This window comes from Heterocephalus glaber, unplaced genomic scaffold, assembly GCF_053883595.1.
Source record: "Heterocephalus glaber isolate CG9 unplaced genomic scaffold, H.glaber_assembly_v1.0 deba00001564, whole genome shotgun sequence".
NCBI lineage: Eukaryota > Metazoa > Chordata > Mammalia > Rodentia > Bathyergidae > Heterocephalus > Heterocephalus glaber.
Window position 1 is genome coordinate 15,049,628 of NW_028258351.1, and position 27,675 is coordinate 15,077,302.

Below are 27,675 nucleotides of genomic sequence, written 5' to 3' on the forward strand. Positions count from 1 at the left end.
CAGTCTCGTGAATTAATAGATGATAGAAAGAAAGACCTATGAAAAGAAATGTTTCCTACATAGGATGTCAGCAACATTTCTAAATGTTTTCAAAATACTCAAAAGGCCCAATATTAGAATTGCATAAAGGAATAAAGGGAAAATTTTTTAAAAAGAAAATTTCATCTCACTTAATAAAGACAATCATTGAATTTTGCATTATAAGGATTTACTTTCCTGATTTTTTGCATAAACTGCCATATCATTTCTCCTCAAAAATAAGAAAAGTTGCCAAAGCAAATCTCAAAGAAATATCCCTTCTTGCAAAGAATTAAAGAGAGCATTTAATCAGTAACAGCTGGCACAGAGCTCTAGAATGGGAAATCCAGGGCCAGGAATTTAGCTTAGTGGTTCTAAGTGCTAAAAAGTGCTAATGGTGAAAGCGTGGGGTGGGCTAAGGTGAGTTGAGTGCAGTGTTTTCTCTCCAGCTTTCAAAGTGTCTGCATCAGCCTCATCTTTAAGAAAACTGGTATGTTGGTTTCTCTATCCAAAACAAGACCACTGTGTTCATTTGCTCAGGATCCAGGGGCCTTGCAAATGCAAGGTCCAGAGGCTGATCCCTGGTACCAAAAAAAAAAAAAAAATTAGAATGGGAAATCCTGTAGCTTTCCAAGTCTGCGAGCTCATGTAAACATTATGTACAGCAAACATATCCTAATACAATTTTTTTTAAAAGATAGATAATAGCTCTTGAGGATTTAATGAGCCCATGCTTGCAAAGAAATCACTTACATTCATGCCTGGCGTGCATTTATCAGTATATGAGTCTAAGCTTAAACAAAAAAGAAAATCTCAAAACAAAAAATAAATGAAGAATTGTAAATTATGCAAAGCTTTCTTTAATCTTTGTTCTAATATGAATAGCTTTTAACTATGCTATGCAAATATGAGTAATTGTGTTTCATAATTTTAATAAAAACATATATTTTCAAAAAAGAATAACTTCGTGTATTAATATGAAATGATCCACAGCATATTACTCAGTTTAGAAAGTTCAATAACATGACAGGCATATGGATGAAGAACGTACTAGAGGACATCTCCGACACTGTGGACAGTGACTACCTCCATGGATGAGAATAGGACTGAGGAGGGCAGTGGGAAATGGAGAAGGACTTATGGTTTTTATTCCATTTACTTTGGTATCATTGACATTTTTATCGAGAGGTATAACTATAGAAAATAAAATTCGTAAATTGTGAAAAGTGCTAATGGTGAAAGCGTGGAGTGGGCTAAGGTGAGTTGAGTGCAGTGTTTTCTCTCCAGCTTTCAAAGTGTCTACATCAGCCTCATCTTTAAGAAAACTGGTATGTTGGTTTCTCGATCCTAAACAAGACCACTGTGTTCATTTGCTCAGGATCCAGGGGCCTGTCAAAGGCAAGAAGTAGTCATCTTCTCCATCTCTCCTGAGTTAAGAGCTAAATCAAACTATCCCTAGCCTTAAGAGTATAACCATGGCAGGTCTTCTCACCCTTTCTTACGTGTGTGTGTGTGTGTGTGTGTGTGTGTGTGTGTGTGTGCAGATATGCTCACATTTTGTACAAAGAGGGAAAATGATGCATTCTATTTTGACTTCCTGAAATTGGTGTGGTATATTCAGGTAGAAAAATCCAGAACATAGTTATATATTACAGACAACAGCTTAGTGTGTGGGATGAAGATAAGAATTAAGGATCTCTCACGCATTGCCATCAGATTGCTATGGAAATAGAGAGGAAAGGAATCTTACCAGTCCTAGACACTCATGAACAGCTTTCTGGATCTAAGACCTATAGTTGGCCTTCAGGGATGAAATTTTCTGGGTTAATACTGTGTGAAGAATGTAGGCTTTCCAGGGAGCAAATACAGCCTTTAATATCAAAGGGGAAGAAGCTGCACATAACAAGTTCTATGTGGGCTCTGTAACCTACAGGTCCTGCTCCATGGACCACTGTCAACAGAAATATCAACCATTTTAATTTTTGCCAACTCTGCTTGGACCATGATATTATTAAACTACTGGGGGCACTTGAGTAATGAGAAAAAAATTGTTAAACATTGTACTTGATGCCTCCAGTCACTCTTGGAAGTTAGTAAAAGTAGGTTGGTCCTGGTCAACAAGATGCTCTAAACCTTTATCTGCATTTATAGTGGTGGAAACATGAGGATGGAAAACATTCAGGGTCAGGATACCATGGGGTCTGCATTGTCTGCAGGAACGGAGAGAGAGAAAAAAAAGACATTTGTTGGAGACTAGAAGACCATGGTTGAGGGTGTAAAGTGAACCTGTGACATAAGGTCACTTTGTGATAGGATGGGAAGGACACCTCTTCAGAGGTAAAATAGGAGGAGATCTATCCTGGATTCCACCATGCTCTCAGCCTCATGCTGAAAGCAATGCTAGAGAGTCATGAGTCAGTGCTGCTCTTCTCTCACTTGTTACCCTAAAATGATGAGTTGGAATAAACCACAAATCCAAAATCTCAACTCTTTACCTAACACTGTGTGATTTTCTAGACTGAAAGACTTTTGAGATTCCTTTCAACTCTATAATATGCTGGCAACAATAATGCTGGTTCATAAGTGCTTAAAGCACATTTGTTAAAAAAAAGGAATAAATTTTGTCATATCCATGAAAGTCAAACTTGAAAACATTTTGAGAAAGTTAGAAACATTTAAAAAGTTCTAGAGATCATTATGTGTTTGGCTAAAGCAGTCCCCCCAGGCACTAATTTCTGAGGACTCTAAGGAATAATGATGTTGAGGAGAAAAAAATCCCAGTGTGAAAATGATGTAAGCCCAGTTGTTTGTCTCTTTATCATTTATAAACTCTTCACCCTGAGGATCATTAGTCTAGCAAGGTTGTACCTCCTTCTAAGCCCAAGTAAGTGCCTGACCCCTTACCTGGGTGAGTGCCAATCCCAGACCCCTTGCTTCAGGCTGACAACTTGATTTCCATACATGTGAAGTTTATCCTTTGGCCCTGGAAGAGTGATTCTCTTCCACTCCAAAAGTTCAAGGGGAGCTTGGGTGCTTGGCAGTGGAGGAAGGAGGAAGGGAAGAGGCAGTGAAGACAAATTTCAAGCCCCATGCACTGGAAAGGTGGGAAGGTAGGGCAAAGTAATGCTGTCAAGGGGAAGTCAGATGAAAGAAGGGGAGTTCAGCTTTAGAAATACTGAGTTTGTGGTAATGGTAAGAACTTGTCCATGCAGGAAAGGGAGATCCTGTGATGGTGGTTCATCCATTCTTCTTCTGAGGACATTGTTCGTGAGGAAGTGTCTCCTTTTACTCATACTTTTTGCCCTCGGGGATCTCCCACTCCAGCCTCTTCCTCTGTGAGTTAGGCTCCTTGTGGGTGACTTAGGATTTATGCTTCAGCCAGAGGTTGAGGTAGATTGCTGTGAATTTATAGTGACATTTTGGTGCTGAAGAAGCATCATGTAAGTGACCATGCTTATGGGTGGTCAATGCTTCTTACCTGGTCACCGGGTCCATGATAGTACATGGCATGGATGATATATAATGAGAGTCAGGAGACGAAAGAGTGAAGAGCTAAGACTCCAGTCCTTGAAGCATTCAGCTGGGTATCTAGTGAGGCAACTCAACTGCTATCCGATCAATCAACTGGGAGCTTGGACTTTAAAATTTTCACCCTCCTCAAATCACTTCTTATATTCTTCTTATTTAGTAAAATACCAATACTTGAGAGCCCAAGTTCCTAGAGTCTGTGGGGGAAAATGCAATATAATCCTACTACTTATAAAATCTAAAAAGTTAGTAGTCACCAGCTCTGGAACTGGAAATGTCTTCTGTGATGTGTCTTCACTTAATTTCACTGTTTTTCATTGCATCTCATCTATTTCTGAAAAATTCTAACCAAGGCTCATAGTTTCACAGAGTGACCTTTTAATAGTTGGGCTACAGTGGTAATCTCAGTGTTGCTGACCCTTCATATTTGTGGTTTCCACATCATGGATACAATGAAGCAGGGGTTGAAAATATTTGGAAGAACTTGTGCCTGTATCAAACATGTACAGACTTTTTCTTTGTCATTATTCCCTAAACAATACAGGATGACAACTATTTATATAGCAAATACATTTAATAGGCATTATGGGTATTCTAGAGATGATTTTATGTTATGGAAGGATGTACCCAGGTTATATGCATACACTATGCCATTCCACATAGAGGACTGGAACATCTGAAGAGATTGGTACCTGAAGAGTTCTGGAACCAGTCCCCTAGAGACAACCAAGGAACAACTGTTTGATGACACATGTTTATGGATGTTGTAGAGACACAGTTTTGGGGGACCATACCTCCTCTTTTTCTGAGGCTTATTTTCCATCCTTTAGAATAATATATACCCAGACTACAGTCACTCCATAATGTGCACATTTGTACTTTCCTTCCTGAAACTTTGGCTTCAGGAAAATAATCTTTCCCTCTAACTTTTAAATGCACATTTGTTCCTCGTTTGTTTCTAAAGTTTTGATCCCATATTGAAGACTTTTATATCAATTCTTCTATGTCTTATGGGTCTCTCTAGTCCCATTGTTTTTATCCATTAAGAGTCAGATTTATCAAGTCTTTTCCTATTCCTTTTCAATCTTTAATATTCTTCCCTTTAATTGTATGTGTCCTGACACTGCTATATTTGGAAGTTGTTATCAAGACCTCACTTGGTTTTTTCATCATTGGCATCTTTGAACATTGCTCAGTCTCCTTCTGGTGGAAGAGAGAGATGCAATTGGGAGCCTCAGGAAATGATTCATTTGTGACTGAGTTTGTCCTGCTGGGCCTAACAGATTCTCCAGCCCTACAGCCCATGCTCTTTGTCATCTTCCTTCTTGCTTATGTAGCTGCTATTGGTGGCAATTTCAGCATCCTTGCTGCCATCCTTATGGAACCCAAACTCCACACCCCCATGTACTTCTTCCTGGGGAACTTGTCCCTGCTGGATGTTGGGTGCATCACTGTCACCGTCCCTGCCATGTTGAGGCAATGCCTATCCAATGACAGAAGCATCCCCTATGGGGCCTGCCTCTCACAGCTCTTCTTCTTCCACCTCCTGGCTGGGGCAGACTGCTTCCTGCTGACTGTCATGGCCTATGACCGCTACCTGGCCATCTGCCAGCCCCTCACCTACAGCACCCGCATGGGCCCGGAAATCCAGAAAGCTTCAGTGGGCATGTCATGTGCCTGTGCCCTCACAAATGCAGTGGCCCATACTGTTGCCTTGTCTACCCTGAAGTTCTGTGGCCCCAATGTCATTAATCACTTTTACTGTGACCTCCCTCAGCTCTTCAAGCTCTCCTGCTCCAGCATCCAACTGAATGAGCAGTTGCTCTTTGTAGCAGCAGCCTTTATGGCTGTGACACCATTAGTCCTTATCACAGTGTCCTATACCCATGTGGTAGCTGCAGTCTTGAGAATCCGCTCTGTTGAAGGAAGGAAGAAGGCCTTCTCCACATGCAGCTCCCACCTCACCGTGGTGGGCATCTTCTATGGGACAGGCGTCTTCAACTACATGAGGCTGGGTTCAGTGGAGGCTTCAGACAAGGACAAGGGTGTTGGCATCTTCAACACTGTCATCAGCCCCATGCTGAACCCACTCATCTACAGCCTGAGGAATCCCGATGTGAAGGGTGCCCTGTGGAGGATTTTTACAGGAAGGTAGTTTCTAAGTGTGACTTGTTTCTCCCAACCTTAAGGAATATAATGGCTCCATTACTGCTTCCAAGAATTATTGTAATTAATTGAAATAGAGTGTTGGTTTGATGCAATGGGATAAAAAATTGACTTAGAACAGAAAGGGAAAGTTCAATGAACAGAATGATAAGCTACACCTTACCTTGTGATTACCATGTGCAAGGCACTGTTCTATGTGACTGGCCTCTATTAGCTCATTTCATCTTACTAAATGTATGAGGTAGGTACAGATTTACAAATTATACCTTGGAGAGGGTCAGTCACCTAGCCAAACTCCCATAGCTAGTGAATATCAGAGGTTGGATTTGAGGTGAAAACTACATCTGAAAATATTTCCCCCTAGAGAAATAAATCATTTTTAGGAGGATGGGTATTTTAAGGAGAAGCAGTGAGATGGGCAATAAAGAGTTAAAAAAGAAAAGTAATAACAGTGTGATGGGAAAATATATTTAAGTAAGTGAAAACATGAATTGAGAATGATTTATTCCAAAGCAGCAGGTACAGGCTAAGGGAATTGCTGGATATCATTTTATAAATAAACCAATAAAAAGAATTCAACTGAAAATCCAGTTCAGAGGGAATAGGCACTGTTTAGAAAAGCCATAAAGGTGGGACCGAGTATTTTCATATTGGTCCACCAACAATGTAAAATAAGTGCAATAAAGTTAATTATGGAAACAGGTTTACTTCTTATGTGAAAATCTCCCTGACTGAATGGAGAACTTTGCTACTTTAGCATAAACCTAAAATCAGATACGTCCTTTGGTGTAAGACAGAAAGATACTTCATGTATTCAATATTCAGATCCAAACAGTTGTTTCTACAGCACAATAAAATGCATGCTATTCAAAATTAGAAAGTACAAAAGATTAAAATTAAAATCATCCATAATTTCATAATTGGAAGATAATCATCACATACATTTAGCATATAATTTTTCATTTTTATTAATAATACATATTTATAAAAATAAGAAATTTTTTATATGTAGACTGGCAATCAGTAAAAGTTGAATAAATTGACACTTGCAATTATCAATTACTTCTGTGCTTGTTAATGAGATGAGCCAAATATTAAAATTTAGTACTTTGTTAATTTGAAATGAATCATGAATAAAGATATATATTTTTATATAAGCATATAGATTTCTAAGATATTTGTCTCTTTTCTTATATATGTGGAAGTGCTCTTAATTTATTAATGGGGAAATGGAGAGAGAGCCACGCATTGGAAGGTGAGTGGGCATCTGCCAAGACCAGAGAGGTGGCATCCAAGCAGAGCATGGGCTTCTCAAGGGCCCTGTGAGAGCAATGGTGGGATAGGAGTTGGGTGCAGGGGAGATCCAGGGAAGGGGAAGTAAAAACATGAAAGTGGCAGATTAAGACAACTCTTTAGGGAAGTTAAGCAAGATTGAAAAGTAAGACATGGTAAAGTGGCCAATGGAGAAACAATGATAATGGAGACCGTATTTCTGAATTCTGTTTTGAGATGACAGAAACTGTGTTTATATGATTGCAGCCAAACAGCAGCAAAAGGAAGGGTGGTTAAGATGCTGAAGAATAAAAAGCTCCTTGAAGGAGTGAGGTGCTAAGAAATGTGAAAAAACAAACAGTAATAACAGAGATGTTTGATGTTTGATCTTCTATGTAGTGACATATTTATTAAGAGAAAGTAGTCATCTAAATATTTATTGAAGGTAATATTGTAGAATATAATAATTAAGTACCAGGTTCTAGGTAATTGTTATCTCTTAGTTATTTCCTTGTTAATAAATAATTATGTTTAACAATCTACTCATTGGGTTGTGAAAATGTCTACTCATCACACCTGGCCTAATTGAATTTACACAGCTTATTATAAAGCCCAGAGATTTCACAGTCACTTACCTGGAGAAATTTCAAGCACTGACAACCAAGATCACTTTGTAACACTCATCTCTCTCTCTCTTTCTCTCTCTCTCTCTCTCTCTCTCTCTCTCTCTCTCTCTATCTATCTATCAATCTATCATCTATCTATCAATTCTTTTCATTTGCTCATTCACCTAACAAATGCTTACTGATATCCCACTAAATGCGAGAAACTGTACTGGACAATAAGGTACAAAGAGAAAAGCTCAGTCTCTACTCTCAAAGAATTCGGTCTGTTGTAGCAAAGTGCTACAGCAATGTTATTTATTATTATGTGATATTTATCATTAGAGGTATATTTCAGCATTATTGTTGAGACAATAAACTTCTTTCTTGGAGGCTATATGAAAACTGAAAAAATACCATGCTGTTAAACATATACAAATACCACTAAATGTAGTCATATTTTCAAACATATGAAGAGTGCTTCACATTTGACAAATACACTTTCATGTCTAGCATCTGACTTAACTGGCAAGATAGCCCTGTGGCCTGCAGTGCCAGTATCACTATTATTTTTTATTTTACACATGAAAAAAGTTGAAGTACAATAGGGGACTGTTGTTGTATGCATAAGATCACAGTGTCAGAACAAATTGTAGATGTGTAGAAGATGTTTCATTTAATATTTTAGATAATTATGAAGGAATTTGTGTGGAGTCATTAAAACTTTGTAATACTTTATACTAGAAAATATTATCACATTCTTCAATAAGATATGAAGCATCCATTTTAAACCTGAAACTAAATTATAAGCTTAATGGAAAAACTCTAGAAGTAGTCCCTATAACTCAAGGCCAAAGAAAAGTACCCACTGTAGTCATTGTTATTTCAGTAGTTTGGAAATTCTACTATTTTTAGTAAGGGATCCTGAATTATCTTATTCACTTTAATGATTTTATCTTCCCTGATGACTCCTCATTTCCAAATTTCAGATGTAAATATTCAGTAGCCTAATAGACCTTTATACATGCACTGCGTACCAAACATATATTAACTCATCTTCCCCTCAGACTTGCTGTTCTAATATCTGTTCATTTAGACACCATCACTTAGTTATCTAATAATTAAAATGAGGCCATATTTCTTTGGTGTACTTTTCATTACTTAACCATTCGGGCAGGATCATCTGTGAACCAATACAAAATGAACTGGAAGGGTCGGGGATTTAGCTCAGTGGTTCTGCTGCCTGCCTCGCAAGCTCAAGGTCGCGAGTTCGATCTCCAGTACCAAATAAAAAGAATTGGAACCCAGTTGTGTGGCACACACCTGTAATCCCAGAACTAGGGAGGCAGAAGAAGGAAAATCATGAGTGAGCACAGGCTGGGCTACTTAGCAAAATCCTGCCTCAAAACAAAAAGTAACAAGGACTGGGGATATAGCTCAATGGTAGAGCATGCCTATCTTCTATCCACTGCAGCACAAAAACTAAACAGACAAACAAACAAACAAAAAGCATCCAAAGGTATTGATGTACTGACACTTGTTTCTTCTTAGTCCCTGTTCATTTTCTCTGATAACATTTCCATGTGGTTCTAAACACTCTTACTCTGAAATTTGCCTCCTTTCTGGCTTTGATCCCTGAAATTGGTGCTTAGCCTTGGTCTCTAGTGATAGAACCTCTGTTTTCTCCTTTTCTTTTCTCTTCTTAGGCCCCTCCTCAAGGGAAACAGCAACTTCAATGACTGCAAGGAGTTGCTTATTTTTCATGGTCAGGGATTCCAATATGCTGACTGGAAACCATGTAGAAGGGCCAAGCGCTTTAGAACTAGTACTGAATAGGCCTCTTAGAAGAAAGGGTGTGGATCATGTCCTACTGTGAATCTGTACAAGGTATCCTCATGTGAGTAACAAATATATGTAGCCACCATCTTTCCCTCAATTAAAATATGGGAAACTTCATGATGTCTCCAGTGTGTTACTCAGCGGTCAATTAGGAAAGTATTAGCATATCATCCCTTAGGGCATCCAAACACTATACTTATTAGTGCACTTATATTTATATGAAGCACTCATTTTACCTGCCTCTTTCATATATTTTCCTCCTGCCTCAATCATGACCAGAAAAATTACCTACAGATGTGTGTCTAAACAGAAAGATGCAGAGTCGCTTACACTTTAAAAGTACAATACTGAAGTTGTGTGACTGATAATTCAAAATGCTTCCTTTTTGAGTCTGATTACAGAATAAGCCTTTGGTCATCTTTGACTAGTTCTTAAAGCTCACCTCTCTCTCTCTCTCTCTCTCTCTCTCTCCCTCTCTCCCTCTGTCTTTCTTTCTCTCTCTCCCTCCCTCCCAAGAAAGCAAACAGTGAAAAGGCAGCCATCTGTAAGCCAGGAAGAAATTATTCCCATTCTGGTTTCTGGTTCTCAGGCATCCACCCTCCACAACCCTGAGAAAATAAATTTGTGTTGTTTGTTGTTTGAGCTACTCAGTCCTATGGTATTTCATTATGGTAGCCCAGGGAGACCAAGATAATAAGGAAATGAAAAGGATTTTGGGACAAGCATGAAAAGATTACGTCAAGATTCAAGAGTCTGTAGATGCCCAAGTGGAAATGTTAAATAAGATAATGGATGTAAGAACCTTCAAGAACAAAGTCCAGATGCAGATAGATATTTGGAGGACAACAGAATACAGATATTAGTTAATGCCATCAGTTCATGTGGCATCACTTAGAAATAGTAATTTAGGAAAGCTAATGGCTATGGTTCAAAGTTTATCCTTCACAAGTGAACCAGTAGCTTAAAAAATAATAGTAAGAGTTCCCCTTGGGATGTAGAAAGACAAAGAATTGTCACTCATACTGACAGAAAAAGCTGGAAAGACTACAAAAGCATACAAGTTTATTGATTAATCAGAAAGCCAGGGTTACATGTCAATAAGATGAACTGTAGCCTTTAAAACAAGCCACACCAAAGAAAGAAGGTACACATGAGTGATTTCATCTTTGACCAAATATGAATGAGGTGGCTGCCCTAGAAGTGTCTAGATAGTTAAACTCTTTAAGGTCAAGTGTGAATGAGCATGACAATTACAATTCCTGTGTCTGTATTCACTCACCAACTGTTTTCCATGGACCCTTGAGGGCACTTCATGAGAAAGATTTGGGGCAAGGATGATAAGTAAGAGAGCCCCACCCAGCATTATGGAGACACAAGAATCCCTTCCTGCCCATGGGACTCTTCTCTTAAGTGAAGCAAAATGTTTTCACCCCATAAGGTGGGGGAGAAAACTTTCTCTTCCTTTGGATCCCAAACAAACATCTGTGGCCTCTGGGGGAGAGGTGGTAGTAAACCCTCTATTGCTGGGTGGTGGCAGAACACTAACTAGTTCCAAGCAACTGCTTTGAGAAAACAGATGTATTGCCCCTGGGGATGGGTAGGAACTCATTCCTTCTCAAGGGCTCAACCCAAGATCACCTGTCAACAGGAGTCAGAGTTTTCTTGCTACTGGGCAGGTAATAGTGGCAGGAATGTTAAGAATATTCCAACCATGAAGTTATCCTAAGATGGGCTGGAGCAAGAGAAATGGCCAATGTTCCCTATCTACACCACAAGCCTCACAGTAGTGGTGAGCCAGCAGTGAGCAACAGCAGTCTTCTACTGAGGAAGGGAGCATGGACAGGGAAGCCTTGTGCAGAGAGGTCTAAAGATGTGTTGAAAGCCAAAGGGAGAATGAGATCACTGAGAAAATTCCTCCAGTTATCCAGATTCCATCCTGTCTTGGTTTGGATTTTGAATGCCCCAAAAAGGTCCGTGTGTTAAAGGCTAGCTGCCATGTTGTCATTACTGGAATGTAGTAGAATATGTGGAACCTAGTGGGAGGTCCTTTGGGCAATGGTGATGGTCTCAAAGACTGTGGGACACTGGTGTCTTTCTCTTCCTCTTTGTTTCCTGACTGATGTGACCTGAGTGGATTTGCTCTGTCATGTGCTCCCTGCCATTTACATCAGCGCCCCTAGAAGAAGCCCAAAGCAATGGGACCACTTGATCATGGACTGAAACCTCCAAATCCATGAGCTAATTCTATAAGTTAATCATCTTAGGTATTTTGTCATAGTAACATGAAGTTCATTAGCACATACAAAAGAGCATAAAGAGCAGATAACAATAAAAAATTTTAAGTATGTATTGCACTAAGAGTAATAATGTCAACAAAATATTGATTTCATAAATTGTTAGTTTCCTGAATGTTACACCCAGCAAGAGAGAACCAACCAGAGGCTGATACTAAATCCATGCAGGAGTTTATTACTGGCCGGGACCCGAGCCGAACATCGGACTCAAGCCTCGACTTGGGGGGAGACAAACATGTTTTATACACCTTTGAGGCCAACAATTTCTAGGCCCCCCTGTGGGATAGAACTAGTAAAGCAAGCAAAAGGTACAGAAGCAGAACGTCCTGCTGTTAGAACATTTGTAAAACAATAGTTGATTAATTGTTGTTTCTAAGAGACTCTCTAAGGGGAGGAGGTTTCTAAGCTTCCTCCTTTTGAGTTCATCTAAAGGGCAGGCAGGTGGGTCGTTCAGCAGCAATATGGAGTCTGTCTTGCTAACTAGGGTCTTTCACTGAATATTTGAAAAATTTTTATACCTAAATAAGAAGTAGAAAAACTACTCATTTTCTTTGGAGGTGGAAAATGTGTAAACCAACAGTTCACCAAAGAAGTCAATATCTATAGTCCTTAGGGAAAAACAATTGAACATCAGTGAAGTACTACTGCATACTCAATGTATTGATTAAAATTAAAAAGGCATGATATTAGGTTTTGATGAGAATGTGGACGAATTGGAAATCCCTTGCATTTCTGATGGAAATGCAAAAGAGTATCGCCAGTTTGGAGAGTTCTACCACTGAATCACCCATGCACTGATTGTATAGCCAGTTTGGAAAACAGCTCGACAGATGTTTATATTTAAACATGCACTAACATAGATTCCAATATTTACTATTCTAGGCTTTACACAGTGAAATGAATACATATATCCACACTGTGTACAGTATACACATATTTATCATAAATTTATTTGTAATGGCTAGAATCTGGAAATGAACCACAGATTCACCAATAGATGAGTAACTAAAGAAATTGCAATGTGTCCATCTAATGGGATACTACTCAGTGACAAAAGGTATAAATTATTAGCATTGCAGTCGCCTTTATGTAGTTTTGCTTTCTGAGAATTCAGTTATATATGTCAATGATGATCTGAAAATATTAAATGGAAAATTTCAGAAATAAACAACTTGTAAGTTTTAAATAACTCATATAGTATATTGTTATAATTTTCTACTTTATTATGAGTTACTCTTGTTAATCAATTATTGGTGTCTCCCTTATAAATTAAGCTTTTTCATGAGTAGGTATAGAAACCAATGCTATATCTTGGGTTGGTACTATACATGTTATAGATACCAAGTGGGAGTCTTTGAATGTATCTTACACTAATAAAGAGGAATTGCCATACAAGCAACATGCATGAATCTGAAAAAGATTTGCCAATTTAAATTACTTAATTCTAAAAGTCTGTATACTATAATGCTTCCACCCTTGACACTTTGACAAAGTAAACCATAGGGAAGGAAGTCACATGAGTTGCAATGGACTAAGGGATCGAAAGGGAATCAACTGCAAAGGGCCATCAGGCAAATGTTAGAAGTCATAAAAATGTTCCCTAGAGATGCTAGATCTATGACTTCATATTTTATCAAACATATATAACTTTATAATTAAACCAAGTTTTAAAAATATACCTTGAAAATCTGAAAAATAAATGAGTACTATAATAATGTGTTACCTAGGACCCATCCTGAAAATCCAATTATGGACCTGAACTCTGGTCTCCACAAGTCACTGATGCTCTTTGGATCATGTTTTCCCAGTATACAATATGGTGACTCTATCTTTGTTTTCTCTTTGTAGACCTTAGGAGGTTGCAATGGTGTCTTTTTTTTTTTTGGTACTGGGGATTGAACTTGGGTCCTTGCAGTAGCACAGCAGGCTGCGAAACCACTGAGCTAAATCCCCGGCCTTGCAATGGTGTCTTAAATCTCATGCTTCCTTAGGAGTCCAAAATAGTAGGCAGATGTGAGAACCCCTTAAGGATTGAGGTTGTTTGTCTGCCTCTGGATTTTTGTGTAGTCTCTGGGGAAGTTTGTGGTTTTTTGTGGTAAGTTTTGGTGTTAATTAGCTCCTCAAAGAGAGAGCATCAGGGGAGATTCTTTTTGTCCCTATATCACTCCCTTTGTGGAGATGCCACCTTGGATCAGGCTAGCAGCCACTCCCCCCTCTACAGAGTGCTACAGGAAGGTTAGTGCCCCACAGACCTCCTCACCACTCCAGCCCTCCTACTTTCCTTCTTTCTAGAGTAAGGCTGGTGACGGTCACTCATGATCTTCAAGGAGTTTTTCTCGTCCACAGGAGAATAGAGGAGTAAGTGATGCTAGATTTAAGAAGTAGTAAAGAAATATAATGATGAAATTTACTGTTTGATGAGAATGAAGGGGAGGGAAAATATGTATTCCTATGCATACATAGTCATATATATGGCAAGGACCTTGAGAGACAATAGGGCTTGGCCAATAAAGAAGGAGCTTTCTATTCTGAGCAAACTCTGACACACGGACCTTAAACAAGTTAATATTTTGAACTTCACACTTACCTGACAACAGTTTTTGTAGAAAAATACAGATTGGAAGCATTGATTCCAGTGAGTCTAGCTGCTCATATATTGGCCTATTTAGGGTAATCTGCACCTTTTGTCTAGATTGATTTTTAATGGCTCTTGCTTGACCGAGGCAAGCTACTCCTTAATGCTTCAGGTTCCTATCTACCTCTTCATAAGAATATTCAGAAATCATTCCAGTTATTACTTGTCTATGATGCCACAGGAGGAAAGTCTCAATTAATTAATAGGCTACTTCCTTGAGGAGATGGGACAATGATATGAAACTGAGCTTTGTGGCACAGATTGTTGCTGTGTACAAGATGGACAGTGTTATGGACAGAAAAAAGCACTAGCTCAATCATGGAGAGTGAGAGGCCCAGCATATGCAAGAATTCAGGAGGAAGAGAACTCAAAGATCCCTTCCACCCCTCCCTATTTACAAAGACTTTGTTTCCATTTTTTCCTTATCTCATATTTATTCCTTTCCCTCTTTCCTTTCCCCTACCCCTCCCACTTTGCCTTTGAAGGGAGGGCAGGGGAATGGCAAAAAATAAGAAACAAGATATATCATGTAAAGGTACAAATTCCCAATCATAAATGTCATCATATTGTATACCTAAAATGTACCAATAAATTTAATAATAAAAACCCCTTCCAGAACTTTGTCCCAGTCACAGTTGAAGGATCATAGACTTCTTAAATAGCAATATTTCTAGCCATAGAAATAGCATTATTCTCTTTATTACACACAATACTCTTCATAAAGCTCAATAACAACACATGCCCAAGGAATATGGAGTTAAGCTGTGCCTCTGGAGTTAATGGTATGGATCTGAGACTCAAGTCTGTGAAGAGCTTGTTAACTTCAACTTGAAGTCAGGCACCTTTAGGAATTATTGTGACATCGAGAAAGTCACCTGAAGTTCTCTAGGACCTCCATGCCCACCTTTTACTGATTGCTCCCAACATTCACACACATGCACACACAAAAGTCAGGTTTTCCCATAACATTTACTGGCAATACCATCTTTCTAAATCACCCTTGCACTGTCTCTCTTGCTCACACTTCATTCCCAGTCCTATAGTTCTATCAACAAAATATACCCAGAACTCTCTGACATTCAACGAGTAATTATTGAATGAAAACATGAATAGGTGGGATATTGACTTCCTTGAATAATTTTAGGGATGCTAATACCAAAGTCTAACAAATAGCATTATTCTCTTTACTACACAAAGTGTCATTCATAAAGCTCAGTGATAACACATGTCTAAGCAATATAGCTTTAAGTATGGCATTAGAGTTGGATAATACTAGGTTTCAGACCTAACACATTTAAAAGCTTGATGACTTTAAGGTCCTTTTTAAACCTCTCTAAATCTAAGTGTCTCAATTACATAGATATAATTGTAGTTTAAGAGACTGAAATGAAAAAAAACCCCTGACTATAACGTGCTTAACACAATGTTAAGAGTATACACTTAAAATATTGTTAGTATTTTCTTTGTTTTTTGTTTTTGGTACTCTGGATCAAACTCATGTCCTTGCACTTGCGCAGCAGACAGTGAAACCACTGAGCTAAATCCTCAGCTGTTAGTATTTTCTTAAATGCTTTCATGTCTTTAATTTTTAGGTTTGTGTTTTTCTGTACTTTGGTTTGCATTCTGCTCCTCTCCTCACTCAGTCTCTTTTATATCTTTTATGTATTTTTGGATTATATGAGACCTATCCTTTTCTCCTTTACATTGCTACTCTTTGAATGGCATTTTTCTAGGACTTTATATATTCATTTATTCATTGAGCTAGTCCCAGCCGCTGTTTAGTCACTGTACAGTAAACACATAATAGTTGTTGAAATATTGAAGCTCTTCTGTTTGTAATTAGCCACTGTTTTGGATTCCTGGAAATTTTCTCTCTCCCCCACCCCCTTCTCTAGTATTTCCTGGATCTCTTTCTTAACCAGCAACTGAAGGGTTACCATCTGACACACTTGCAGCCTTCAAGAAATGGGACAAACTCACTAGTATCTATTCTGGTTGGTAGGTATCCAGCCATGTCATCCCAGTACCCAGCAGACATAGATTAGACTATGTACCTACTATGTATGTGTAACTCTCTCTCTTTTGTTAGCCTTTGTGCCCAGCTCTGATCCATGGAGGTAGATACCTGCAGGAACAGAACAACTGTCACTGAGTTCATCCTCCTTGGCCTGACAGAGAAGGTCGGTCTGCAATCCATTCTTTCTGTTGTCTTTTTCTTTGCTTATGTAGTCACAGTTGGGGGCAACCTCAGCATCATCTCTGCCATCTTTGTGGAGCCCAAACTCCACACTCCCATGTACTACTTCCTGGGGATTCTGTCTCTGCTGGACATAGGATGCATCACGGTCACTGTTCCTCCAATGCTGGTGTGTCTGCTGGCCCACCAGTGCAGAGTTCCCTATGCTGCCTGCCTTTCACAGCTCTTCTTTTTCCACCTCCTGGCTGGTGTGGACTGTCACCTCCTGACAGCCATGGCCTATGACCGCTACCTGGCCATCTGCCAGCCCCTCACCTACAGCACCCGCATGAGCCGTGAGGTCCAGGGTGCCCTGGTGGGCATCTGCTGCACCGTCTCCTTCATCAATGCTCTGACTCACACAGTGGCTGTGTCTGTGCTTGATTTCTGTGGCCCAAACATAGTCAACCACTTCTACTGTGATCTCCCACCTCTGTTCCAGCTCTCTTGCTCCAGCATCCACCTCAATGGGCAGCTGCTGTTTGTGGGAGCCACCTTCATGGGGGTGATCCCCATGATCCTCATCTCAGTGTCCTATGCCCACGTCGCTGCTGCAGTACTGCGCATACGCTCGGCTGAGGGGAGGAAGAAGGCCTTCTCCACATGTGGCTCCCACCTCACTGTGGTCTGCTTCTTTTATGGAACTGGCTTCTTCAGTTACATGCGTCTGAGCTCAGTCTCAGCCTCAGATAAGGACAAAGGGATTGCAGTCTTTAATACTGTTCTTAATCCTATGTTGAACCCAGTCATCTATAGCCTCCGGAATCCTGATGTGCAGGGTGCCTTGAAGAGGGTGCTGACAGGAAAGAGGTGCTGACAGAGAAGACTGGATGGGGTATCAAAATGTGCATTCCTCCTGAGAACTGAAGTTCTCACGGTGAAGGCCTAGATGTGGGCATAGGAAAAGTTCAGGGGTTTGATCTAAGGGTGAGAGCAAAGAAGCTAGTATGGTGCAGAGTAGAGTGTGGAATGACTTGGATCAAAGATAAAGGCTAAAGCCCAGGCAAAATAGTGTCTGAGTTGATGGTAGAAAATACATTCAAGACAAAGGGAGCAAATCATAATGTGAGACAGGAAACAGGAGAGGCACTGTTTTTTCTTTAATGTCTTTCAATCGACATATTTAAGATGTTGATGCACACAGAAGTGTGGCTGCCTTTAAAATCAACTATATTTGTAAGGCTGTATGGGGTCTGGTTAATTAAAGATTGTACTTCTAGACGTACATTTAGGGCTGTGACCTTAAAATGGAGTTTGACTTACCCTAGGAGCACCAGAGGGTCTTGTCAGCACCGTCTTTGGAGCACATTGTGACACTCTGGTTCCCAGACCAGTGTTTGCTTCCTGGCTAACAGATGCTTAGGTACAATACACGTATGCCAAGCATGCCCTGACTCACACACCCACTCTGCCAACAACATGAGAATGTTTCACCACATGTTTTCTCAGAAGAAGCCTTAGAAGAATGAGTATGATTTATTTTTATTTTTAATGGCCTAGTGCATTGATTTATTGGAAACCTGATTGATATTCTGTATAGATTCTTAGTTATGGTGAAGAGGTTATTAAGGGAGATGTTTGCAGTCTGTCAATGACTTAATGCTGCAGCCAGGACTTCATCATCAGGGAGAAACTACCCCAGTCCAGAGGGGAACGGTCAGTAGAGCAGTCTGCACCATGTCTCACACTGACTCTGTCAACCATTTCAGAGAACCCTACTGTACAGGGCTTGATGAAGTGGGTGCTGACAGAGCAGAGCCTTCCATGGTGAGAAGGCTGGATGCGGTATCAAAATGCGCCCCCCTCCTGAGCATGCTCTGAAATTTTCATGGTGAAAGCCCAGATGCGGACAGAAGAAAAGTTCAGAGATTTTATCTAAGGATGAGGGTAAAGCAGCTAGCATGGGTCAGAATAGAATATGGTTTGACTTGGATTGAAGGAAAAGCATAAATCTTAGTTAAAGTTTTATCTGAGTTGCTGATAGAAAATACATTCAAGACAAATGAGTAAAAATCATATGGGTCAAGCAATGAGAGATGAACTTTTTTATTTAATATCTTTCAGTTGACATATTTAAAATGTTGATGAAAACAAAAGTGCAGCCCTCTTTAAAATAAAGTAAATTCATAATAATGTTCAGGTTCTGTTTTTTAAATATTTTATTTTAAGAAATAAGTCTAGGACTATGAAGTTAAAGTAGAATTTGACAAATTCTAGAACCAAGATGCTCAGACTCACCAGAAAATACTCACAAGCATCTTCTTCTTGAGTCAAAATTATCCCACACATATTCCCAAACCAGTATTTCCTTCCCAACTAACACATGCTTAGGGGCAACACACTTATTTACCCAGCATGATCTGATACACACAACCATTGCACTAAAAACATGCGAATGTTTCATCATATGTCTTATCCAAAGAAGCACTAAGAAGTAGTAAGAGTTATTTTAATGACCTATTCCATTGATTTATTTGACATCTGATTAATATATCTGTATAGATCATTAGTAAAGGTGCGGAGACTGTTAAGGGCGATGTTGACTGAGTAATGGAGACAGGATTTGCCATCAGAGAGCAAGTACCACACTGCACAGAGGAACAGTCAGTAGAACAGTCTTAGTCTCTGAACAATGTGCACCATTTCTCACATTTACTCTGTCATCCACTTCAGATGCTTCCTGGCCAAGAAGTGAGGACATCAGAAAGACTAACCTTACTGATATGCTTATTAACTGTTTGAGACAGGAAGCAGGAAGCCTTTAAGGTGTCAGAGAACATTCCCCAATAAAACTGATTCCAGTCAAGTTGTGTCCACCGTCATTCTCCAAATCCAGCAAACTACTGAGTCCTTCCGAACATTCTGGTGACCTCACTTACACCCTCCATCTCCTCTCTTGCAGACAGCTGCCTCCCAGTCATGCTCCAGCTGTCCCTCAAGGCTCCTTGGCTCTGAGCTCCTCCTTGGCTCAGTGCCATCTACACTGCCCAGTAATTCCTGTAGCGATGTCTTTTGTGTGTCACCTCATCGTCCAAAGTCCACTAGTTTCTTTCTGCTCACCACTATTTCAAATCTGACCTTTGTCAGGTATGGGGTGTCCTCTTTTCTTCTTTCTGACCACATCTCTCAATATTTATTTCTTAACCAGTGACACCCTCTGGGGACTCACGTCTCCCTTTACTTGGAGTCCCTGCTCTTAATCTTCTTGGAAAGACTGTGACTTACAAACCATAATGATAATCATTTCTGTATTAATTTTAGCTTTTATCTGCTCTGTCCATGTAGATAATTAATTCCTTAAAGACAGCACACACATCTTATACTCCAGACACCTAGCAGAGTACTGAGTGCATACTAGATGTTCAAATAGTCTTACGGACAACCAAAAGCAAGACCAACAAAAAAATTGATTTCTTCATTGAATGTCAGTGAAACTGGGAGATGTTTTCAAAATATCTAAGGCTCAATATTATGACAGCATAAAGACATAGAAAAATGTTTAAAAAGAGAAACTTTGGCAAAAATGTACTAATAAAAATAAATTTAAAAGAGCTTTTTTCTAATTCAAAGAAGGTAGACTTTGAATTATACATAATAGGAAAAGCCTTTCCTAATCTTCTGCTTAAATTGCAATATTATTACTCCTCAAATAGGCAAATATGCTGGAAGCTTATATCAAAGAAATATTTCCTTCTTGCAAAGAACTAAAAAGAGAGTATTTAACTGGTAAAAGATAGCACAGACCACCACAATGAGATATTCTATAACATTCCAAGACTGGGAGCTCACGATAGAGAGTAATAATAATGACAATAATAATAATAATAACAATAAAACAGATTGTAAATTATGCAGAAGTGTTTGTCTTTCTTTATTCTTGTTCTAAAGGGAATTGCTTTTAATTCTTCTGTGTCAGTGTGAGCAATTATGTTTCATAATTTTAAGAAAAAGCATAAGTTTGTTAAAAAAGAAGAATGTTATATACTATATAAAATAATGTGCAACACGCACTGTTCAACTTACAAAGTGTAGGTAGTGAGCCAGCATACGTGTGAAGTACATATTGGAAGATAACTTCCACATTGTGGACGACTATCCCCATAGATGAGAATAGGAGTGAGGAGGGCAGTGGGAAATGGAGAAGGACTTTCAGGTTTTACTCCATTTACTCTGATATTATTGATGTTTTTCACTGAATGCTGTAGTATTTTAAAACAAATACACAGCTTGTGAAAAGTGTTAACAGTGAAAGTGTGGAGTGGGCTAAATTGACTTAACCACAGTGTTTTCTCTCCAGCCTTCAATGTATCTGCTGTCATAATCACCTTTGAGAAATCTAGTATATTGATTCCCTCCCTCCAATACAAGTCCACTCTGTCCACTTGTTCAGGATCCAGGTTTCTTAAAGAGACATGAAGTAGTCATCTTCTCCATTGTCCTGAGTTAAGAACCAAATCAAACTATCTCTGGCCTTAAGTAAATAACCCTAAAACTCCCACCTTTTTCTGAACCCTCTGTGTGTGTGTGTGTGTGTGTGTGTGTGTGTGTGTGTGTGATGGGTCTGCGTGTGTGCACTTTTTGTACAAAAAGGGGAAAATGATGCATTCTATTTTGTACTTCTTGCAGTTCCTTTGGGGAATTCTGGTAGATATATCAAACACGTAGTTATATAGATAATAATTGAGAGTCAACAGCATGCATTGCCTTCAGATTGCTATGGCTGTGTACAGGAAGGGAGCTTTGTCCATCAGGAAGCTGGATGGGCAGTTTCCTGGATCTAAGACCTACAGTTGGTCTTCTAGGATAAAATTTCCTGGGTTAACAGTGTGTGGCAAATGGAGACTTTCTAGGAAGCAAACCTAGCCATTGTACACTAGGGGAAGAAGGTGTATATGAGGAGTTCTATGTGGGCTCTGTAACCTAGACCCCATCTTGTTTGATGCATAACTGTCTTTGGTAGAAATATGGACTCATTTAAATTATCTGGGAACTCCTGCTTGTATCATGACAGCCTTAAAACAGTGAGGAAGCTTTCTTAACAAGGTAGGAACTATTATACAACCTACTTGATGCCTAAAGCCACCATCAGGAGTTACTAAAAATATGGTGGTCCTGGTCTAGAAGATGCTCTAAACTTTTGTATGCCTTTATAGTGTTGGAGCTAAGAGGATGGGAAATATTCATGGTCAGTACGGTAGAGTCTGGATTCTTCGTGGGAGCTGAGAAAAAGGCAAGGCATTTGTTGGAGACTGGAAGAGAAGACAGGTTTGAGGATGGCAAAGTGAAGTATAATCTGAGGTGACTTTGCAAATGGCTGTGGAGGGCACTGCTCCAGGGATGAAACAGCAGCAGACCAGTCCCAGGCTCCACGCTCCTCTCAGCCTTGTGCTGCAAGAAATGCTGGAGAGTCAAAAGTCACTACTTCTTTCCTCTCCCTTCTTCCACTAAAATGATGAACTGGACAAAGCCACAGACTCCAAACCTCAACACTTTTCCAGACACTGTGATGTAACCTAGATGGTGAAACACTTGAGATTCCTTTTGACTCTATAAAATGCTAGCGACAAGACCACTGGTTTATAAGTGCCTAAAAATATATTCGTTTAAACAGAAGAATGAATTTTGCCATACCTATGAAGATGACCCTTGAAAACATTTGAATAAATTTCAGGGCCAGTGGAACAGATTAGAAGATGCAGCAACAACTGAAGTCACACTCAAACACTTCATTTTCGACAAAGGAACCAAACACCCTCACTGGAAGAAAGATAGCCTCTTTAATAAAAGGTGCTGGAAAAATTGGGTTTCACCTTGCCAAAGATTAAAACTAGACCTATCTCTCTCACCATGCACTAAACTAAAGTCGAAATGGATTAAAGATCTAAATATTAAAAGAGAAAAGCTGAACTGGTTGGAAAAGAGGTTAGATAGAACTCTTGAAGACACTGGCGTAGGAAAATATTTTATGAACAAAACCTCAGTTCCAAGTGAACTAGCACAAACAATCAAGAAAGCTTATTACAAAGCTTCTTATTACAAAGCTTCTGCACAGCAAGATAAATCATCAACAGTGAAGAGACAACACACAATGCCCAAAGAAGGAACCAGCTGTTCCTCAGAGAAAGGTCTACTATCTACAATGTATAAAGAATTTTAAAAAATCAGACCTCCCAAATTTAAAGACCCAATCAAAAAATGGGCATTTGAAATGAACAGACATTTCTCAGACAAAGAAGTAGAAATAGCAAATAAATATAAACAAATGTTCAACATCACTGCTCATTTGAAAGATGCAAATGACATCAATGCTGAGATTCCACCCTACCCCAGAAAGAATGGTTACTATCATGAAATCAACCAATAACAAATGCTGGCAGGGCTGTGGGGAAAAGGAATCCTTCTCCACTGTTGGAGGGAGTGTAGACTGGTGCAACCACTGTGGACATCAGTACGGAGATTAGTCAAAGAACTACGATTAGAAGTCCCATTTGACCCAGCTATTTCCCTGCTGGGTATCTTTCCCAAAGAAGTAAAAGAGTCATACCACAGTGATGTATATACACTCATGTTCATAGTGGCACAGTTTGTAATGGCTAAAATTTGGAAACAGCCCAGTTGCCCATCAACTGGAGACTGGATAAAGAAAATGTGGAGTGTGTGTTTTTTAAAAAAATAAAATGGCATACTACTCAGCCATAAAGAATGAGAAATTAGAGACATTTATAGCTAAATGGGTGCACATTAAAGCAGTACTCTGAATTGAAATAAATAGGACACACCTGTGTAACTACCGAATAGTTTCTCTGCTGTGAGAAACTGAAAGTGTAAATAAAGCAAAATGTATAATATACAATGTGAAATAGGAAGAAAAGGTGCAAAGGGGAAGGGGAAGGGGAAGTGGGAGGAGGCAGAGAAAGGAAAGAAGGGAATGGAATTAATATGAGAAAAGGAAAAAATGAAAGCAAAGTTATTTTAATTAAGGAGGAGTGGAGAGGTTGAGGGGAGAACAGGAGAGTGGGGAAGAAATAAAAGTCAAGATATATTATGTAACAGTACAAATCTCGAATGATGAATATCACTATATTGCATACCTAAAATGTACCAAAGAATTAATTTTTAAAAACACTTCAAAGGCAAGAGACATCATTACTTATTTTGTTGAAATTGATGTTTACCAGGGTATAGCTTCTCCTGGAGGGCACTAATTGCTGAGGCCTCCAAAGGTTTAAAAAAATAAGAAAGAGAATCCCAGTGTGCAATGATGCCAGCCAAGTTGTCTGTCTCTGTGTCTATCTGGCATTCATAAGCTCTCCCCTAGGTGGGGGCCATGCCATGACTGTTTCTCTCCTTAGCTCAGGAAGTGCCCGTTCCCTTAATGGGGTGAGTGCCATTCCCAGACCCCTTCCTGCAAGCTCACAACTTGCTTAGCATGGATATGAAGTTTACCCCTTCTCTTGGGAGAGCTTTTCTCTCCCGCTCTGAAAGCCTCAGTGGAACTTAAATGCTTGACAGAGAGAGAGAGAGTGTAGAGAGGGAGAAGAAAGTGAAGAATGAGTTTTCAAGACCCAATAAATGGGAGGATGACAAGGCTGCGGTAAAGAGGAGGTCAGATTAAAGAAGCAGTTCAGCTTTCAAAATACTGATTTTGAGGTCATGGTAACAAGTCCGTGTGAGAAAGGCTAGTCCTTCGATGGTGGTTGCTCCTAAGGACATTATTAATCTAGAAGTGCTTTCCTCTGCTCATGGGTTTTGCCCTTGGGTGTTTCCAATTTTATCCTTTTTCCTGTGAAATAGGTTCCTTAGTGTTTGCCCTTCAGCCAAAAGTTGAGATGGATCACTGATCATTTTATTAGAATGACCACTTTGGGGTTAAAGATATTTATAGGTCACCAGTGTGTATATTACACTATGTGTTAAAATCAATATAAAGATAATTTTAAGTATATGGAAGGAGGTACACAATTTATATGAATATGCTATGTTATATTGTGTTCAGGATTTGAGTATCCACAGAGCATGGTATCTGAGGATTTCTGAAACTGACTCATTGAAGATAGCAAGGGATGACTACATGATGACAGGGTGGTGGAACAATGCCTCTCCCATCACTTGAAGATCCTTTTCATCCTCTGCCATATTGTATACCGAGATGATGGCCAATTCATCATTGGAAGACTTGTAATTGCCTTTCTGGAACTATAGCTTCAGATAATTGACTTTCACTCTAACCTTCAACTGTCACACTTATTTTCAAATTAAGAATTGTACATCAGTTCTTCTACCTCTTAGAGTCTCACCAATGCCATTTTCTTATTTATTAAGAGATTTATCAAGTCTTTTCATAGTATGCCTCAATATTTAACTTTCTTCCCCTTAATTTGTGTGTGTCCTAATATCCTAGCCTCTCCTGACATTGCTACACTTGGTGGTTGCTATCAAGATCTCATTCAATGTTGGCCACGATCAGCACCTGTTAACATTACTCAGCCTGCTGGTTGTGGTAGAGAAATGGAATTGAGAGTCTCAGAAAATGATTCATTTGTGACTGAGTTTGTCCTGCTGGGCCTAACAGATTTTCCAGCCCTCCAGCCCATGCTCTTTGTCATCTTCCTTCTTGCTTATGTAGCTACTATTGGTGGCAATTTCAGCATCCTTGCTGCCATCCTTATGGAACCCAAACTCCACACCCCCATGTACTTCTTCCTGGGGAACTTGTCCCTGCTGGATGTTGGGTGCATCACTGTCACCGTCCCTGCCATGTTGAGGCAATTCCTATCCAATGACAGAAGCATCCCCTATGGGGCCTGCCTCTCACAGCTCTTCTTCATCCACCTCCTGGCTGGGGCAGACTGCTTCCTTCTGACTGTCATGGCTTATGACCGCTACCTGGCCATCTGCCAGCCCCTCACCTACAGCACCCGCATGGGCCCGGGAATTCAGAAAGCTTCAGTGGGCATGTCATGTGTCTTTTCCCTCACTCACTCACTGACTCAAACTGTTGCCTTGTCCACCCTGAAGTTCTGTGGCCCCAATGTCATTAATCACTTTTACTGTGACCTCCCTCAGCTCTTCCAGCTCTCCTGCTCCAGCATCCAACTGAATGAACAGTTGCTCTTTGTAGCAGCAGCCTTCATGGGTGTTGCCCCATTTGTCCTCATCACTGTGTCCTACACCCATGTGGTAGCTGAAGTCTTGAGAATCCACTCTGCTGAAGGAAGGAAGAAGGCCTTCTCCACATGCAGCTCCCACCTTACTGTAGTGAGCATCTTCTATGGGACAGGTGTCTTCAACTATATGAGGCTGGGTTCAGTGGAGACCTCAGACAAGGACAAGGGCATTGGTATATTCAACACTGTCATCAGCCCCATGCTGAACCCACTCATCTATAGCCTGAGGAACCCTGATGTGCATGGTGCCTTGAGGAGGCTGCTCACAGGAAAGTAGTCTCTAAGTGAGGTTCTCTTTCTCTGGCTTTAAGGAATGTGATAACTCCATTATTCCTTCCAAGAGTTATTGTGATTAATGTAAATAGCGTTGCCTTGATGCAGTGGGGTGAGGACTTAAAAGAAAATGACAATAAAATGGGTAATAGCTTCCACTTGCATTGTGATTACCATGTGCCAGGCATTGTTCTGTGTGACTGACCGTAACGTTTCATTTAATCCTGATAACATTTTGAGGTAGATACAGATGTACAAATACAGTTTAGGAATCCCAACCTTGGATAGGTTGAGTAGCATGCCAAAAGGTGCAGATAGTGATTATAAGAGGTGATCTCAAACCACGGGGAAACTATATCTGAAACTACTGCTTCTTAAGAGTAATAAATCATTTCCAGGAGGATAGGTATGTAAGGTAAAGAAATAAGATGGGCAATAAGGAGTTAAAATAGAAAAGGAGTAGGGCTGGGGATTTAGCTCAGTGGCACTGTGCCTACCTCACAGAGCAAGGTCCTGATTTAGATCCTCTGTATGGGCGGTGGGGGGAAGGAGGGTCAATGTGATGGAGAAAAATCTCTTTCTCCTGAAAAATAAAGAATAATTTCATAACAAAATAATTAGAGAATAACAATAGTTATTACATTGTGTAGTATGATCTTCAAAGTACTCAGATTATAAGACATACGCAAGACTCTTGCAAAGAGTCTTATAGAGATGAAATGAACAGATAATAGCACAAACCTTTCTTTTCAATGAAATAAGAGAAACTAGTAGTTTAAATGAAGCAAATTAGCATATGTATGCAAATACTGTTGATACACCAGAATAGTTAATTTGGGGAGTTATTTGAACTTTACTTCTTATTTATCTTCTATTTTGCTCTTTATTTGTGTGTGTGTGTGTGTGTGTGTGTATGTATATATACACACACACATGTATTTTTTCTTTCATATAAGGGAAACCATGCAATATTTCAGCCTGTGTGTCTGATTTATTTCATGAAAATATGAAAGCTTCATGAGTTAGTGCATCATCCTTGTGCAAGGGCCGCACTCTTATTTTCCACTTTGTTGTGACTTTAATGTATGGGCTGCCAAAGTAGGCATGAGAAAATCTTATTCTACAAATGAACATATGAATAGAGAAGTTTGAGGATTGAGGGAATTGCTAAATATCAATGTGAGAAACTAACAAACAAAAAGAAAACAGTGAAAAACCAATTCTGAAGGAATAGGCAATGTTTAGGGAAAAAAGAGGGATAAGATATATTATGTACAGGTACAAATTCCCTATAATGAATGTGATCATCATGTGCATCTAAATATTACTAATGAATTTAATGAGAAAAAAAGCCATATAAAGAGGAGACAAAGTATTTTTGTATTCCACCAACACTGTAAAATAAAGTAATTAACTTAATAATAGAAACTGGCCTGGTTCATGTGGAAACTTCCATGACTGGAGAACTTTTACTACAATTTATAGCTGAAACAAGCCCCCTCTACATGCTGTTAGAAGATAGATACTTCATGTAATCTGTATATGCAACTAAAAAGGTGTTTCTATTATACAATGAAATGTGTGCTTATTGAAAGATTAGAAGTACAAAAGACTAAAATAAAAATCACCTATAGTTTCACCATTG

General features: G+C 39.4%; 3 protein-coding genes across 3 annotated transcripts; all 3 read left to right on the top strand.

The window, feature by feature from the left end:
- Positions 1–4,765: 4,765 nt before the first annotated feature.
- On the top strand, positions 4,766–5,701 carry LOC101716187 (putative olfactory receptor 3A4). Its single transcript, XM_004857202.2, has one exon. The coding sequence runs from the start codon at positions 4,766–4,768 to the stop codon at positions 5,699–5,701; it is 936 nt and encodes a 311-aa protein (XP_004857259.1).
- A 10,764-nt stretch (positions 5,702–16,465) lies between these two features.
- Positions 16,466–17,407, top strand: LOC101714429 (olfactory receptor 3A10). Its single transcript, XM_004857571.2, has one exon. The coding sequence runs from the start codon at positions 16,466–16,468 to the stop codon at positions 17,405–17,407; it is 942 nt and encodes a 313-aa protein (XP_004857628.2).
- Positions 17,408–25,098: 7,691 nt separating this feature from the next.
- On the top strand, positions 25,099–26,034 carry LOC101716538 (putative olfactory receptor 3A4). Its single transcript, XM_004857203.1, has one exon. The coding sequence runs from the start codon at positions 25,099–25,101 to the stop codon at positions 26,032–26,034; it is 936 nt and encodes a 311-aa protein (XP_004857260.1).
- Positions 26,035–27,675: the final 1,641 nt, after the last annotated feature.